Here is a 19,138-nt window from a genome sequence, read left to right on the forward strand (position 1 = left end):
TAGATGCAAATTGCATTCATTTTGTTATTACCAGCTCTTCGCAAGGTATTGCTCAATGGCAAATGTTGCACTTTATGATACACATGAAGACAATATTGGCAGCTACATGTATACTGGAAGTGGGTAAGGTAATTGCAAGCTAATAATTGTGCAATGTAATGTACACTTCTGTTGTCTAGATGAATGGTATCTAGTAAGGCTGCTCAATTAATCGAAATTTGATCATGATTACGGTTTTGGGGCCAAACGATCTCAAAACTAATAAAATCGGAGGGAAACGGCCACAGCGTATTTCCGTCCCTCCCCGCAGCAAGCACTGCACATCATGCCCTCGGTATACTCGCCGTTCCCGACCTTGTGAAGTCACGGGAGCGCCGTAACTATTTATACTTGCGCCGGTGGTTGCGACACTAGTTGCAGTCTTCTCCTGTCTCGTTGTTTTCGTTTGAACAGGTAACGCGGAGACTTACAAATGTTTATGGGGAAAGGAAAGTGTAACTGAGGACTTCCTTGCAAAGTGTTTTTGACAAATGTCCAATTAATGCAGCATGTTTCTGAAGTTTAAAAAAATAATAATCGTTTGAATAATTGTGGTTTCAATTTTGACCCAAATAAACGTGATTATGATTTTTTTCCATAATCGAGCAGCCCTAGTATCTAGTAAAGTTTACTATGTCTGCAGTATGGTATGAATTTGGAGACAAATAGTTCAACTGAATACGTGCTACTGGTGCTTACAATGTTTGCAGACAAAGTATTTGATGGCCAGGAACAACAGAGTTGCTTTTTGTTTAAACAATGACAGACTGATTTGGAAGATTATAAGCAGAAAGTTGGTCTGCAGCTTTGCCTCAGCCAGAGATGGGAAGGATGATGTGTGTCCACCCAGCCCAGTTCAGAAGACTGAAGCCGGGGAACAATGACAAAGCACTGATGGCTGTAAAATGAATGCCCTGTTAGCAAGTGTCTGACATAAGTTGTGTATATTGTAGATTTACACAGTCAGTGTCCAGTACAATGACCTTGGGAACTCTAGGCAAGTTTCTAACAGGAGAAATGTTTATGCTGCACAGTGTTGTCCTGCCTGCAGCCCCCTGCTGATGTCCCAGACAACCCAGTGTTTTTTGCTTAGTTCAGTCTCACTCCAGATGTAGAGGAACAGCAGGACTGGCCAGCGTCCACTCAGATGGGGTAATGGGATGAATTATAGAAAGTGTATTTGCCACATCTTAAGTGTTCTTCAAAACAGCATGAGTATTGTATGCGCCTGATGTAGATTTGGTCTTTTTTTTAATAAAAAAAATATAGTGAACTGACTTACTCAGCTTAAGGGCAACTTGCAAGTGTACCGTCACATTCGTACATTTTTGTGTTGTTTGCTAGGACGTCATATGTTGGCTGACCTTTTCCCCTGTCTGAAGGGCATTCATCTCCAGCTGTTCAGGTGAAAGCATGGTATGTGTGCAGGTGATGCTAGGACCCCAATTAGCACAGATCATAACATTTAAGTGAATGCAGCAAGTCCATATTTACATCCTCCTCACCCATTATCATTGATGGAGCACAACATGGCAAGCCTAAATATAGTTTGGCTTGTTTAATCAGAATAACTGTTGTTGGCATGGATCGGCGGATGTAACTGCCCTCCCAAGGTGTTGCCATCTGAAGGCTGGTGAGATGTTATTATAAAAAAAAAACCCACAAACACGCTGCTGTGATAAATCTAAAGAAGGGCTGTATGGGTTGGCATTTCTGTCATGTAGCATTTTTGTCGCAGCAAAAATGCATTTGGAAAAACAATGTGGTTCAACAGTGTAACCACTGTGGTTGACCACTGTCTCTATACTGTCGCCATCAGTGTCTCTTTAAGCAGCTTCAGTTTATTTATGATCTAAAGTCACTGTTTCTCTGCATTGGTCTTGAAATAACTGGTATGTAAATGTACTTAGTAAATGCCTGTCATACCTATTCTCCCAACCAGCTTTTTGTTCCTTCAGTGTATTTTCATTGCAACAAATACTGCTTCCTCAGTAATGGAGCTCGTAGAAAAACGAATCACCTGTTCCTATAGTAAAAGAAGACATTTTGAGGATAGTCCACTGTAAAGTATTCAGATTTAAACACTAGTATTATTGTGAATCCCAGCTCAACTCGCAGTACTAGTTTGCATTCCTCTACAGCATCCCTCAAAACATATGGTTACCACATGTAATTTCCCTTGTCTGGAATGGCACCTCTTTGCTGACCTTAAACCCAATCCAATAGACCAGACACTAACAAATGAAATGGGATGTGGCAGGCTGTGCGGCAGGCTGTGCCCCACCCCTGTGGGACTGAATGTGATTACTTTAATAACCACCTGTTGGACATTTAATGGGATTATACTAAACTGTCTCAGTAGAACAGATTACAACACAGAAGACTGACCCTTACGTGTGTGCCTTTCTGTTAAGGGGTTATATCCACTTACTGGTCATTAACCAACAAGTCACAGGTATTACCATTTCCTAAATTTCAGTGTTTTGTACAAATATTTACATGCTCCTGTTGTATTTTGTTAGACAGACACCTACCTGCCCCTCAGGCCAACAGCATTACTAGTCAGACTGGACCCTGTGTCTCTCGTTTACAAGTTTGCTTACTTCTCTTTCTCTCCCCATCTCTTCCTGTCCTACCAGTTGTCCGTTCCTGGCGCTGGAGTTGACCCCAGTTATCCCGGTCATAGGAGGTGTGCTGTTTATGTTTGTACTGGGGACACTCCTGAGAACCAGTTTCAGCGACCCAGGGGTCCTGCCCAGGGCCACCCCTGATGAAGCAGCTGACCTGGAGAGGCAAATAGGTAAGACTAAATGAATTATTTATATATGAAAAATGGGAATGAAAACATTATTGGGGATTTGTTTCTCAGCGTTTCTCTGGATGTGTTCTCTCACCCTTGTTTACTCTTTCTAACTATTTTCAGTCAGTGTTTTGTATATCCAGGCTCTCCCTCCCTGTGTGAGCTCATGGTTACCTCTATCTTAGATACTGTATTTGTCTGAGTGTGGTGCTGATCCAGGGGAGCTAGTGTGTGCCTTTTTAAAAACTTCCCATACGGAGTGCCAGATTATCTGTCTGATGTGACTGGGGTGTGATTCTGTGTAGTCAGAGAAATGGGGATCAAGCTTCCACTGACTGTAAAGGCACTCTGCATGTAGGCTGAGGTGAAGTATTGGCTCTGCTTTGACCAAATGGCATTTGATCTGTTTATTTCACTCCAACTCTCTCCAAGGGCCCTGTCTGATGTATTACCTGACACATAAATTTCATCTGGATAACTTCTGAATCAAATTTGTGATGTGAAAGGTAAAACTGTTGGTGCATTAGGAACCACTTGATATGGTGTAAGTGAATTACCAGCAGCATCACAGCACTGACGGTAGCTCGCCATGAGTCAGGAACTGCCGAGACTACATTGTGTGATGTGGATTCAGTCTGTGGATGCCTCACTGTTTACAGTATATTACATAACATATAGAAAGATCAATAAAGATCAGTAATTGATTTTGAATTAAATGCATCAATGCAAGAAAGTATCTGGATGCAGATGATTGTTTTTTTTACTGATGAGCCAAAAATTGAGAATGAGACAAATTGACAAATAGTCATTCAAGACTTCCTTTTCTCTACAATTTCCACTATATTTAAGATATCTCATGGATAACTGACCTGCTGTATTCAGCATCAGAAAAGTTATTAAAGTAGTGCTCAGAATAATCAAAACAAATGTTGAGAAAGGCAATCTGAGAGCAGCGAAAATGTTACATGTTCAGATATTGCTTAAGACCGCTGCATAGATGTAACCATCAGCCATATAGAAGTTGTTAAAATTGTGTGGTTAAGAGTGTAGTCAGCTACATTAGGCCTCTTTCAGAGGAGGCAGAGAGACAATTAAGGGCACTTAGACTGAAATTTATACTGGTGTCAGTTTAGTTACTCGCCAGTAAGTTGCAGGACTGAATCCCCATTCTTCAAAAGTGTCCCCACTGCCCTGTAGCTAAGTGGATTATCACCACTTTACTCAATTGTTAACTTTTTAAACCCTCTTTTTAAAAATCCCATTTAAATTTTTGGTCCTTTTTTATTTGGGAAGTGAAGCTTCTATTTCCCAGTGTTGGTCCTTTCTGTGCTTCAGGCCACTGGGGCCTCATTAAACAAACTCTGGACTGGCTTAATTAATCTCATTAGGAGACTTAAAAGCTTTTGGAGAGAAGGTAAAGTACAGAGAGCTTGGAGCAGTGGGCCAAAACGGCACTGTGCAAAAGTACCATGTTATATTGGCAAGCGTTTTCAGAGAGTAAACAAATTAAAGGCTGAAATATGAACAGTGTTGACCCAAATACCACACTGCCCCCCTCTCCACCATCATTTCATCCCAGCTGGCTTTTGTGCTGTGCATTTTCAAGCGTAGAAATTGGCTGTTTCCAAACTGGAATCTCTTGTTCACAGACAATTGATTGTTGTCATGTTGTTGTTGGTTGCCTGTAGCTGAATCTGTGTACACACAGGTGGAAAAGTTGATGGTTAGTATGTTTGTAGTTTAGTAGTTTTTCCTATTGGTATATACATTGGTTATAACATCTTTCTCACCAGCTTAATTGCTGAGATGTGGGTTTGCAGAAGCTCGACACAGCGCAGTCTTCAATACAGTCCAGGACATCATGCTTACAGACAGATGATAAAAAAGTACAATTAAAGTATCTCAATCACTTGGAAGTTACAAATTGAGGTTGATTAAAATGATTAGCCAGACACACTCTTGTACTCATCCATCAAGTTTTGGATTATTTTGACCAGTGAATTAGTGTAGTTGCATGGCCACAACATTTTGTGAGTGTTTTTCACTTCCAAGAAAATGTTTGGATGAATTAGGCAAAGCTTGTTTTAATTGTGGAATAGCTTGTTTGATGCCCTTTGGTCTTTGTAGTCATTCCCTGAAACATCCACATTCAATCTGCCAGTAGAGTAATTGACTGTTTTAGTGTTGGTGCCATTATGGGTCCCATTATCTTCCATTTGAAAGAACCTGGCTTGAAGCATGGGCATTTTACACACACACACACGCACACACCCACGGACACATAAATACTTCAGGTGGTTTCTATCCTTCAGCTAGGAATGTTAGAGTTAAGATGAGAGGTAAAGGTCACTGCGTTTTCCCACAGCCAGTAAAAAGGTAGAAATGCTTTGTTTAAATACATTTTATTTATAGAGTTGCTTATTGCTGCTCTTTCTTCCTGTTTTCTCTTTTCTGTTTCTGTCAGTCTCTGTTAGTCTTGATATTGTAGTGTCTCTGGTTTTTTATTCAAACACGCTCTCCCTCCTCCTTTCTCTGGTTCCTTTGTCCAGACCTGTGCAGTGCTGTTTGGTTCTCGCCATGGCGTGGCAGCTTGACATGCAAGATATTTGTAGCACATCTGTTAGCTCTTAGCCTGATCATCCAGCCCCAACCCTCCTCACAATATCTTCTAAGAGAAAGCACTTATACCTGTTTCTTTCTGTGTCTCTCTTCCTTATGTTTCTTACCACTTGCTTATTGTCTTGAATATGTTTACACTTTTATTTTATTCATCCTGTGTATGCATGTTTTTACATGCTTGCTCTTGTAAGTGCTCATCATTCCTTCTCCTCTTTTACCTACAGCAGGACTCATTCCTAGAATTTTCTTTCTCATCTGACTGAGACAGCTCTGTCCTTTTTTATTCACAACTTCTTCTTTTTTTAACCAATATGTCCTTATGTAACTGTGCAGACGCAGATATTAAGAATAGCAGCTGACGCGCTCAGCCAGCATGGGAACCTTTTTCTCATGTCAGTGCTGCTATAATGTCATGGCTCTTTATCACTTCGGGCTTTGTTTCCCATATGTTCAGTTAATGCTTTCTTAATTTGCAAATGATGTTCAGCACTTGCACACTTTCCTCAACTGTCATACATGTATCGCCAATAAAATTTTCTATACAAAATCCTTAGTAGTAGGCATAGCTTATTGGGTGTTGCAAATTACCTCTGATTTATATTTTGTATCCATCGTGTGCATGTGTATTCTATGCATGTAGCTAACAAAAGTAATTAAAACAAAAATCCCTGAATACGCCACCTACCAGAGGCCCAAGAAGTTTTTCAGTTCACCAGCAGCCTCATAAATAGATGATGATGTTTTGTAGTCAGAGTGCTACAAGGCTCAAGTTCAACACCGCTCCTATTGATCTGTTGACTAAACAATAGAGGACCCAATGTCTGTACAATATGAGATATCAAGGTCCCTCATGCTCCGTGTGCTTTAGGAGGGAAAGCTGATAGCTAGGCCTCCGCTGTCATCATTGTTAGCAGATATCTCTACTCTCTGCCAAATGCTTTATCCTTTAGCGTGTGAAAAGGAGGTCAGAGTGGGTGGCCTGAAGATAGCCTACCTCAAACAAAATCAAATGTATCATTTTTGCACATGTACAAATATATGAGAAACATACGAAACTCTACAGTGTACTCCCAATGCAGCTCAAATACCATGTACTCTTGTAAAGGGTTGTTGGGGGAGAGTGTGGGGTCAGGAAAGGTAGCATAGCTTGTTGTTTTATCCCTGTTTGAAATGGAGACAAGAGCTGACTTCTCTTCAGTGTGCCGCGTTTGATGTCTCTGCATGTCTGCCTGCCTGCCCAATATGTCAGGACTAGACAGGCTGGCATCAGTTCAGCCACCACATGCCAAATCCAAAAGACTCTCTGAAGCATTAATCAGAGTGAGAGATGGTCAGAGCTGCCTGTTTCCTTCCTTCCACCTAATATGGTCCAAGCTAGCTGGTGAATGTCAGGGCAGCCGCACTGTTTTTTCCAAAGCTGCAAGCCAGACTCAAGGCCAGCAGAGGAAATAGCTTTTGGAGGGCTTAGAGTTTGTGCTGCTGGAGGAAAGATGAGCACATCAGTGGAGGATGCAATGACATTTAGGCTTTTCATGACTGCAGGAGCAGTCGATATGGATGTGCTCTGAAGTACATACTTTTTTTTCTTTCTTTGTTTCAATTTGTGAATGTATCTGTGTGTATGTTCTATGGGAATATTTGAATAGAAGCTTATGCATGCTAAGTAAAGCCAGGAATATGTCCATGTAGTATGATGCAAATGGTTGCATTGCACAAGTATGAGTCACTTTACAGGGTAAATTATGCCCTGACAAAGACCCTGTGGTTAAAATGTTTTATTAATTAAGTAGTTTTTGCCTTTGGGCCAGCAGTGCGACCCACTGCTTTCTTTGTTTTTTCTTTTGTTCATTGGAAGTATAATAAAATTCTGATATTAGGTAGTGAGAATTGAGACAGAATGTGATTTTTTTTTAAATTATTTTCCCCTTTACCCCATTACATTGCTTCTTTGCTCGTTTTTCTGTTGTAATCAATTATCCTCTCAATTCTTAATTTCCTCTCTGGTTCAGACAATGGTGGACTGACATTGACAAATAACAGGCATTGTGGGTATGCCAGGGTCATGCACTTATCACACTTGTCACCGTCTGATAAGAACTGCATTCTGGGTAAGAGACAGTTTTTCAGACCCAGTGAAGTTAGCAGAAAATTATCTGTGCTTTTCATATTTTAGTTATGGACAACTTGTTTCTTATTTCCACAACTGCACTTAACTGTATCAAGAAATAAACTGTTTGTAATTTGTGAATAATGAACGAGGCAGTGGACTGTTAAAAGTTACAAACCTAACATATTAACCAGGAATCGTCTAATCACATAAGCTGTTTCTTCTTGTGATCAAATTTGAGTCCTTTTTTTTTATATTAAAGGAAAAAGGCACATAAGCATATTTCTCGCAATATTCCTTTATCATCAAACACACATAATACTCTCTTCTCTAACTTTCATCCTGTTTTAATTACTTTGTGTTTATCACTTTTGTGTTTTGTTGGAACTGTTTTCGTCAGTATCCGCGCCAGAAACTTAATTCAGATGCCAAACTCAAATACACAGTCCATCACCAGAGAGAGCCATTCTACGATGAGAGCTAGCTTAATCACATTAGATGCAGCTTCCTCTCCCTGTAGTGATAAGATGCTGCAAACACGCTTGTCAGATTTTAACACCTTGTAGGTCTGCTTGTAGCATTGACTTAGCTTTGGCTGGAGGCAAATTGGAGACTGTACCATGAATAAACTGAGGCTCTTTTGATTATTATCCGTGTCTTGAACATCACAAGATATTAGAGGTGGCTACTTATTTCAGTCTTGGCATTTGTAGTCCCTGAATGCTGACCACTGCACTGTTAAATGCCACTAAACATCAAAAAGCTGGCACCAATTTAAATGAATCATTGTAGATGGTGCAGTTCACTGGACTGTATTGATTCTGACCTCTTGTTGGCCTCCAACTTTAGAAATTAAAAGAGTGAAATAAATCAGGCAGAATGCACCACTGACTCTTAAGATGTGGTCTGGAGATACCCTTGCACTGAAGCAGAGTCTGTTTTACTCATGTTAAAGTCCCCTTTGCCCTTGTAACGACAATATATTGTAATGTGTGTTAACCATAATGCGGAGACGTTTGTCTTGTTGCAGTAAAGAATGAATTAATACCTTGTTTTGAATGATCCCATTATAATTCATTCTGCGACTTGCTTCCTCTCTCCCAACCTGCTCTCAGTGTAGCCAGCCGCCCTCGGTCACATTCATGTTTGACTTCATTGTTATTGGCTGAATAATAAGTAATAGGTGTGCAGCCAGTGGAAACAGGCTCTATTACTAAGCCATTTGACATCTCAACTTATACATTTGTGGACTGCTTGTACATAGGCCTCAGCCTGAGCCTATCCTCTCTTATTATGACTGACAAAAGGGGCATATCTGCAAGGGAGGACGTTTTTAACAGACGTCAGTGTGACACAAAGATGGAAAGAAACTGCTTGGAAGTGGCTGTCAGAGAGGATGAGAAGGAGTTTAAACAAGCAGTATGAGGAACACATGCAGTGTCTCCCTGTATTTTACGAGTTGTTTTTAATTACCCATGGGAAGTTAAAAGGTGTTAGTTGTTTTAATCCAGTAGGAAACATATATTTTATTTCCTTGCTAAAGTGAAGCTTTCTTTATTTAGCATCTCCTTGAAAAAAAACCCCCAACATCCAGGACAGTTTCATATAACATAGTCACAGGTTGAGCCACACCCCCTACAACTTAAAAGCCATTCATATCATTTAGATCATGTGTGCTGTAAAGAGCCGTTTTACACCCATTTAAAGTGCCTTAGGCAAAATAACTTTCTTTTATATTCTTTCCTCTCAGTCTTCCTTCATTGTTGTGTAGTCCCCAGGCTTATAGTGACATGGGTATGAAAAAGACAGAGATAAAGAAATCATAGTCAGTGGGTGATCGAGCTGCAGGGGACAGGAATAGACGAATAGGAATGTACAGGAATAGAGCTGTCACTGCAGAGCTGTTTTATGGGAGCACACAGAAGAAAAGACAAGGAACAAACAGACATGAAAAACAAACTTGTTACTGAGTAATCCAGCTGGCCTGGATTGACCATGTATGGCGATCATTTACTCTCTCTTGTTCCACCCATTATGACTTATGACACACATTCTATATTAATGCACTTGAATGGCATAAAATATACAGGCAGGAAAGAAGGACACAGTCTGTGCTGTGTCATACAGGGTTCAGATTAGTTAATAGGAAAGGCACTGCCACATGACCAATAATACCTTTTTAATAATTGTCCAGTAGAATCTCTTTGTCTTTCTGTCTCACTGTTGAGCTCATCAGGCTTCATTAACCAGCCAGAAGTCCAGGGGGAAGCAGCAGCAACTGTGTTGTGCTTCATATTCTAGCCTCGTCCAATACCTGACCATGCCTTCACTTGTCATTCTTCACTCAGACAAATATTACATTTCTGTATCCAGACTATTGAACTGATCCTTCATGGTCTTAGCCAAGGCCTTTGTAAGTTCACCCCAGAGTGACAAATTCTGAAGCAAGTAAGGCTGTGCGATATGGCAATATATATTGTGTGACGAGAGAAAAACTTGTTTCATACTCTGCTATATTGTTTATGTTGTTTTGCATGAAGAGTGAATGTGAAAGCAGAACAGGGTCATTTTGACCAGCCAAGACAAAAGGGAACTCGTACCTTAAAAGGTCCAGTCCAGACATAAACATCACTAACATCTTACACCATCTATGCAAGAATCATGTCAAACAGTACGCAGAAAGTTTATATATATTATATGTTTGGTATTGATATTTTGACCATATTATTATTTTATGTATGTTTATACATGTTTAATTAAAGACAAAATGTTCCTATGCACAGAACTAAATTGTCCTTGTATTTAGCTGTAACCGCTAGTCTCCTACACATTACAGTAATGTGGGCGATTACAGTAATAGTGCAGGTATTAAGAAAAAAAGCATTTGCCTTATAATTTGGCTGTGGTTTCCAGTTAACAAAACTATATTTGTGGTCTTGAGAATAATAAATTATCATTGCATTGTAAATTGTTGTCATACTTTTTTGACTAGTTTTAGGATTCACTTAATGACTGACTGTCCCTGCAAAATACCCAACACAGCACAAGTCACCTTTTAACTTTCCACTGTGGCTTTTAAAGTGAGATGACGTTAGTTGATGTTCCATTAACACCAGCTTCAGATACCCTGTGCTGCTACATTTATGTCTGTGTGCTGTCCAACTTTAAGAACGGAGTCAGTCTTTTTGTGTTTAGAAAGAGATCGTCTTAATTGGGAAAATCTTGCAAAATTTGATCATGTATTTCATTCATCAGATATTCACACCTTTCTGTGCTTTTGTCTCATTGGCTGTTGTGTGCAAGACCTTGAAATTGCTGCTTGACTGAACAGCCTCTCCGATTTTAGTCCTATATCTTGGCAGGCAGGTCGAGGGCAGTACTTCTGTATGTCAGCCATCATCATTGTGTTCTAGTACACTTTTCCATCTGTGAAGGTAAAGGCCCCAGTTTTTCTCCCTAACAGAGGATAGCAATTGTTCTTTATACCCACCAGGCAACCCTAGCACAGTTTGCTACTTTGTTCGTGTGTGGGGTGTGAGTGGGTAGGTGTGTGTGTGTGTGTGTGTGTGTGTGTGTGTGTGTGTGTGTGTGTGTGTGTGTGTGTGTGTGTGTGTGTGTGTGTGTGTGTGTGTGTGTGTGTGTGTGTGTTACATCACTTCCCAGTCTACCTGGCCTTATTTTCTAGCTTCAAGCTCTTAAGCCTGGCCTATCTCTCTGAGGGATCTCCCACTAGACACTGATGTAAGGCTAAGCTTTGGCTGCCAGGAAGACAGTGTACAAATGGCTTTGTTCAGCAGAAAAGCTACGTTGACACTCCCACTCACCCACTACTTTACTGCAGGCATCTGTGAACAAGTATAGTGAATGTTGATGGGCTCGTCGAAGTGTACTGAAGTTGTGACCGCAGTTAATTTACAGGATGTTCTACGGAAATACTGGTATTTAGACTCAGGTATTTAAGGCGGAGCAGTAAGGAGGATGTTGGTTTTGCAACTTTCAAGCCACTGAAATTCTATTGAGACAGGTAGAGACTGTAGAAGAGCTCTCTCTATACTAATTGAAAAATAAAATCTAGCCAATGGAAAAAATAGACAGTATTTGATTCATATATTAATGAGAAAAGCTGCTACTCTTTATGTACGCATTTGTTTTGATGTCTGTGAGCATAAAACGCTTAGTGTAACTACAATGTAAATAATCCTGATATGAGATCTACTCCATGATCTTTGTACAGTCTACAACTTACATTGTATAGCATAGACTGAGAAGAACTTCACTCAACAACAGCAACATCTGCACAATAATAGCCCTGCAATGACTATTTCCTTCAGGAAGTTTGTTCAATGCTTGGTGAAACTAAAATGTATCGATTCAATTCTGCAGTCATCTTTTAGGCCAGAGTTTTTGCCTGTGTTGATTTGGTTTTCCCTTGTAATGTTTCTGTAAAGCTGGGAATTAACAATGCTACAATCATATTTCATTTATTTTATATATCGTACAATTGGTATTTTTATCGAGAATTAAACACAATAAACTCTGTAAATATAGAGTGCCATATACTATAGTGTGAGTGTATTGGATTACAAGTCATGCAGTTCTGGTTTCTCTTCATATTGTCAAAAAAAAGTTTTTACAGTAATAAAAGAATGAATGATTCTCCAGTACTATTTTAAATTAAAATCATTTTGTAGAGAATGAGTTGAGGTTATAGTAGTTTGGCCAAAGTACTTTTGGTCTGCTAGTCTCTGAGATTATTTGATTTGGACTCAAATATCTTCCTTCAGTTGAACTAATAGTGTTGCCCTATGCTACATTCATGCCAATTTGAAATTTTCAACAGAAAACAACAGAAATTAAGCCTAATATATTAGCTATTTTTATAATTTCCCGATAATTGTTCAAAGTCAAAAGTAAAACCAAATAACACATAGCTGAAACGATTCTACCGGATTTAGTTGTGCCAAGTGGGAAATATAGTAGCAGTCAAAAACAACTCAAGGCTGACATGTTTTCACTAAGCTGATTCTTATTACTGTATTCTATATGATATGACATAAACGTGTCATTATGTACCTTAAACTACCTGCCAGCATTATTTTAGAGACCTCTACTGTTCAAAGAGGTTTCCTCTAATGCTTCATAGGGGATCTGCAGTTGGTTGTCTTAGCTGTTTATTGCATCTGACCTGAGCTAATATTACTGTACAATTTTACTGCACTATGAATATCTAAACAATGGGACTTCTCCTTCTGTTGTAACTGAATTGTGTTCGTTGAATTGTTCACATACTCCCCTCATTTGTTGTCTCCCTCAGTGGAGTCTGCTGAGAGGGCAGAGGAACAGAGGGAGTATGGAGGAGAGAGGAGGGCGCTCTGTCGGCATTGATCACAATAGAGACGAATTCAGTAGAATAAAACTCACTGGTTTTCTCTGCTCTCTTTTAGAAATGTCAAACACCCACGCAAGCCTCTCAGTCCCTATACAGTCGTCCCCCCCGCCCCCAACACACACAAACCACTCTGTTAGCAATGCTACAGGATTTTGTGTAAATGATCTTGAAATGATCTTCCTACACACAATATCTCCTACTCTCAGTGTGCGTGAGAGTGCTTAACAATAATGGAATATAGGTTCTACCTTTTTATGGCTTGAAAATCACTATCATTGCTCTCACCCTTAGCGTTTAGCCTGTCATCACTGCTGTCTTACTCCACCAGAAACCATTCAAAGCAGTGTGCCACCATTTTCTTCTTTGTATTATAGTGTGAGGATCATGGTGTTAAGCGCATGTTGAATTCCAGACTTGGTTATATTCCCTGAACTATGTTACAATTTCAGTCACTGTAACGAACAAAGGTTGGTTCTGCTTCACACACCTCAGCAGAATCTGTGTAGCTCATGAAAAGAGCTAAAATGGTCGGGCTAATTAAATATAATGAGCTGTGTGGGTTGTCCATGTTCAACCCTTTCAAGCAACTCATATCATGACATGTACCTTTTTATCAGAGGTAAGGATAATTGCAGATCAGTAAAGGTTTCACTTTACTGAAGCCTTAAGATTCACCCATCTCAACACAAATTAAACCAGACAACCTGAACATCTCTCTTAAACAATAAAATCTAGTTGAAACTACTGGCTCATCTTACAAATAAAGAAATGTGTTACCTATGCCTTTTATAGTACCTCAAGTACTTAATTTTACGAATTCCATTTAATTGTGCTAAAGAAATAATCATTCAAGCATACAATTCTCTATAGATTGTTATATTTTTAGGTTTTCAAGGCAGCAGGACATTTATTGTTATTATCTAGCAAGACTGCATTACAAATGTAAAATGACTTTCCATTAGTAACCTGTAGCCTTCATATAGTGTTCTTCTCTCTGTTGTTTGGGCTGCATTATCCATGCAGTATGTGAAGTAGAGATTGTTATAGAAACTGAGTAGTGCCTCATGTAATAAGGTTTTAGAGGCTGTTTGGGAGGCTGTAAAGAGATCATAGTCTATAATACAGTATTGAAGTTATAACAGTGGGTTTTTCAAGCGTAATGTTACGTTTATCCTAACTTACTTTCTGTTCTAGCTACTCAACCATGAGATATTTGTATTTATCCTACCCGGTTTTTTGCATTTTACTCTGTCTGTATCTCTGTATGTTCTTTCCAAGGTTTCCCAAATAAACAGGTAGTATTTTTGTGCCACTGGAAAATTCATAACATACCCACATATGGTACTGCATGTGGGTGTCCATTAGTGCCTGAGTGAAAACATTGTGCGGTAGTATTCTCTGTGATTCTTATGCATCTCTTTTATTTTTCTCTCTCTTTGATTTTCCCAAGATGTGGCTAATGGCAGTACTGGCTACAAGCCTCCTCCCAGGACCAAGGAGGTGGTCATCAATGGACAGACAGTCAAGCTGAAATATTGCTTCACCTGCAAGATCTTCAGACCGCCACGTGCCTCCCACTGCAGCCTCTGTGACAACTGTGTGGGTGAGTGAAAATGAAATCCTCTGGAATGCGAGTGTGTATGTTTGGCTGATATTTGCTGTCTAAATTTGACCACATTCATTTTGAGACATTAGTATAATGTATAATATAGTATAATTAACACAAACAGTCAAGACCAAACATCTTCTATCCAGTTTCTGGTTTGTTTTGCTACTAAATATCTGTTTATATGAAAGAGAATCCCATTTGTTATCCTGTTTCTTAGAATAAGCTTGGGGTTGATACATGTGCTGACACATCTACCTCTCCACCCCCCACCCACACAGATAAACACACAAACATATAATATACACAAACACACGTTAGCACACACAATTCAGATAAGTCGGACAAATTGCATCTGTATGTGAGAATACAAACCAAGCCAAATGTTTAGTTTATTATGCATATCTACAGTATATATGCTTACAAGAGTTGGCATTCACACACAGGGGAGGGAGGGAATAGGTACAATTAGAATAACGGAAAGAAAATGGCAGCATAATGTTTGAGATTTTCTGGTCTTCATGATCACATGCTCGGTCTCTGAAGATAAAGCGAAGAGCACAGCTAGGCAGTTACTAAAAGATAGAGACAGAGATACAGAGACCTGTGTGTCTGTATCTTTCTCATCGGGGTTTCTGTGCTGCTTGCTCATTAGAGATAACTCCTTCTTTAAATGTCTTTTTCCCTGTCAGAAGTGGGGCTGACTAAAAACCCTGCGAGACAAAGATGAGGAAGTAGTAAACACAGGAAAATGGATGAGGAGTTGGTAATCAGAGGGGAGAGATGCACGCTGGCAGGAAGGAAGACAGACTGGCAGCTTAACAAAAAGATGGGAGGGCAGTCATTTTCACAAGCAGACTATGTATGTATATACACAAAGGTGGTATACATTAGGTGGATTGTTCAAATTTTCCTCCTAGAGGTCCAAAGCTCCTGTCCTGCTCGGAGTTCCCAGTCTGGGCAGAGTTAACAGTTTGCAGCAGTTAGCAGTTATTTTAGCAACAGCTAAAGCTATCTGTCCATCAGGAATCTTCGTAAATCAAAGAGAGTTGAGGCAGAGCAGCCGGAGGAAAACCAGGAATAATTTTCTCCATAAAATACGATCCCGTTTCCCCACAATTTGTGACATAGTTGGTCAGGTATGATGTAGTGCTGCAAAGCTTCCCGCCCTTCTTGAGGGAGATCGTATCCAATGTTAATAGTGCAGCAACATGTGTTCAAGGTGCAGAGTGGTAAAGAAAGAGGTAACCATTCTCCTTTATTACAAGTCAGTGTAGCTTAAAAACGATTTTGAAGTTGTTATTTTAAGGTCAAATACTTGTTGCTCTAGACCAGTATAATCACAGGAGATGTTTGGTACGAAAAACCTTTAAGGCGCAGCAGTGTGGTCGTATATATCCAAATCCTTGGGAATAAGGTTTAAAGATTATGTTTAGATCATAGTTTTGAGCCATAGATGGGAGGGAAATGAAAAATGAGAAACTGACACATAGTTGGACTGTCCGAACTGCAGGTGGGTGGGAGCGATAAACTCCAGTGATGAATGTCAGTTGTAACTCGTGTTTTTACTTTCCCCTCTGCTCTCGAAGCTCTAGGTCTCCTCCCAACATGGCTCCATATCTCCAAAATGAAATCATGAGTCAGCCAGGTTTCAGTGTGAAGCTGTAGAGATAAAGTATGATGAATAATAATACAGGGAATTAGGTCATTTGCAGGAGAAAGGGCCAACATTCCCTTCTCTAATGAGAGAAATATTATATATGTTTATTTTATAACCCTAGCATGTTTGTTTTGTCTATAATCAATATAAGTAACAAATTGGATTTTGCACTTGCTTCGACTGGAAATGGGGATCACATTGACAGTGAAAAAGTGGTCCTTCCCTTGTATCACGACTTCTCCGTCTCTCTTTCTCTTCCTCTGGAGCTGTAAACGCCAGGGGGCTAACAAGCTCTTAAATAAGTTAGCAGCCAGAATGGAAAGTGCCTCCCTGGTGGATGTGGGGGATATGAATATGGTAGAGTCACTTCCTTTTTTAAGAGGGTTATCCCCCTGGGAGTGTTAGAAGAAGCTTATAAGAGTGTAGAATTATGATACACACACACACACACACACAGACCACTTTCCTTTGCCTTATGTCCTGCTCTTTTTTTTCCCTTCACAGTATATACTGTACAGATGGTCTCACTGTTTGTGTTTTAATGCTAGTTGTTGTGTTTGTAAGTTTCAGTGCTTGTATATGTGTGCTGAGAGTTGAGATTTTGTGATTGATTTAGATTTGACTTAGTTGCTGTTTCAAGCTTTTGGTTTCACTGAGGCTAATGAGCAGCCAGTGCCCCTAGTTTCCACCGTTGCCTCATCCTAACCATAAGGGGAAAGGTTCATCTGAAACTTTGAAACAGCACACATGCTTCTGACATGGTTTATAGTGATTTGATTCTTACATTTTTTTGAATATCAGTGGAAATCAATGCTCATTGTTCACACATCCTCACAAAGCTTCCTTACAATGACAAATTGAGAGCAGGAGTGTATGAACACACATAGAAGAGCACCAAAAGTCTAATTTCTCTCCTAGCATCGTTTAATATTAAAGACTATTGTGGCAGGCCGTGGTAATCAGATGGGACTAGTAGCTGCTGTCCCCTTTTTATCCTGTCTGACTAGAGGCTGCAGTTCCTAGACACACTCCAAACAGGCATTGATTAATGAAGACAAAAGCAGGTCATTTCACCTCACTAAACAAATAATGGCTCTGATTAATTAGTTAAGTAGCTACCACAGTGCACAGCTAGTAGTCCACACTCAGAGATAGGACTGTGGAGTTGATTTAAATAACCACACTTACAATAAGCACTCTATATATATGTATGTTGGAACAGTTTCTTTTTCACATTAAAATGATCAAGTAGTTGAATACTTCAGACTGCATTCAGATACATATTTTGTGTTTTGAATGCATTGCAGACTGAATTACGGACATTTTATTCACTTAAACAACACATATATTCAGATGAAAGAGGCACTTTGTTCAGTTGTGCACACTGTACCAAGGTGGCTGACGGGCTTCTGTCTGTGTTAACATATTGGAAAAGCCCAGTCGTTCTTAGCTACATGATCTCTATGGAAGGAACACTGCAACATTTACTACCTATTTTTTTGTCTTGATTTACAATTCCTCAAACGTCTTCAGATATTCTTAAATTGAGGTCTTACTGGAGGCACTTTATCTGTTGACCCAGAAAAGTGCTTCTTTCACTCTCAGTCCCACAGTGACAGGGGGAGTTTTTCAGCCATGCACAGTCATGTTGGCCAGCCTGTTTTATTAGCTAGTTCATATAAATAGCCAGTTTGCACTATGTGAAAAATGTGTATGTTATTATACCAAGACCCAGAGGGACTCTTCACCTTTCCCCTAATTTCCCACAGCTCCAGACTGGTAGTGTGTTCTTACACGCACTGAAGAGACCTGATCTTTTTTTAAAACTCAAATCAATTTGCATTGAGAAAACATAGACATCTTCTGGAGAAACCTGATTTCTAAGGCATGAGTATAAAACCCAGTTTCTAGTGGGGCTTTTACAAGAGCACATAAGCATGATGGAGACTTCAGACAGGAAAAATATCACTGTGGCAGCAGTGTGGTGTGATAAAAGAAAAGACTTGTAGGTGTGTGTCGTTGTATCCTAAATAAACTTTTCTTACTCTCCCTCTATCTCTCTCTCTCTGTCCACGCAGAGCGTTTTGACCATCACTGTCCCTGGGTGGGGAACTGCGTGGGAAGGAGGAACTACCGTTTCTTCTACATGTTCATCCTCTCACTCTCCTTCCTCACCATCTTCATCTTCGCCTTCGTCATCACACACATCATTTTAAGTAAGTAGCTGAGGGGAGGGAAGAAGGACGTGTGCTCAGGCATGGTACACACACACACACACACACACACACACACACACACACACACACACACACACACACACACACACACACACACACACACACACACACACACACACACACACACACACACACACACACACACACACACACACACACACCTCCTGGCTGTGTTCTTGGTGTGTATCGAGCCAGCAGGTTGTAAGGGGGCGTTGTGAAAAGCTGCAGCATTCTGGCTTGTTACCATCTTTCCAGCTGGGAGCAGGCAGTGGACTGTTGGTCACTCTGTGTGTGTGCCTGCGTGTGTCTGTGCGTGTGTGTGTGCGTGTGTGTGCATAAATGACAGTCAGTGGATCAATGTTTCACTAGGAAAAAATATGGGCCAAGATTAACTGCTAGAAAACTGTAGTGCTGATTAACAGTCTTTTGAGCTTGTTCTTGTTTCTTTGATTGTAACCATGCTGTGTTGAGTCTAAATGCTCTCAGATTTGGCAAAAAGGCTTCATAGCAGTTTGATGTCTCTGATTATGAATACATAAAAAAACACAAAAGTACAGTAGTGGTAAAACGTGTAGTTGTCTCAGTCCTCCAGTGCTTCGGGTGCTGAAATCTCATCTTTAATCACAATATTTCCTATATTCTGTAAAGACTTATTCAAAATGAATATGTTTCTGCACTCTC

General features: G+C 40.0%; 1 protein-coding gene across 7 annotated transcripts in view; it reads left to right on the top strand.

Annotated features, from left to right (window-relative positions):
• The window catches only part of LOC127358580 (palmitoyltransferase ZDHHC14), a 44,180-nt gene that overhangs the window by 13,095 nt on the left and 11,947 nt on the right, over nt 1-19,138 (top strand). For 6 of the 7 annotated variants that reach the window (XM_051391750.1, XM_051391786.1, XM_051391790.1 and 3 more), the window contains exons 3-5: nt 2,679-2,839; nt 14,405-14,557; nt 18,299-18,436. In XM_051391750.1, the coding sequence (XP_051247710.1) occupies nt 2,679-2,839; nt 14,405-14,557; nt 18,299-18,436 (452 nt within the window). Of the gene's footprint in view, nt 1-1,383; nt 1,456-2,678; nt 2,840-14,404; nt 14,558-18,298; nt 18,437-19,138 lie in introns of all 7 variants that reach the window. The other variant, XM_051391778.1, reaches the window with a different exon arrangement.

The sequence above is a fragment of the Dicentrarchus labrax genome, unplaced genomic scaffold (genome assembly GCF_905237075.1).
Source record: "Dicentrarchus labrax unplaced genomic scaffold, dlabrax2021, whole genome shotgun sequence".
Lineage (NCBI taxonomy): Eukaryota > Metazoa > Chordata > Actinopteri > Moronidae > Dicentrarchus > Dicentrarchus labrax.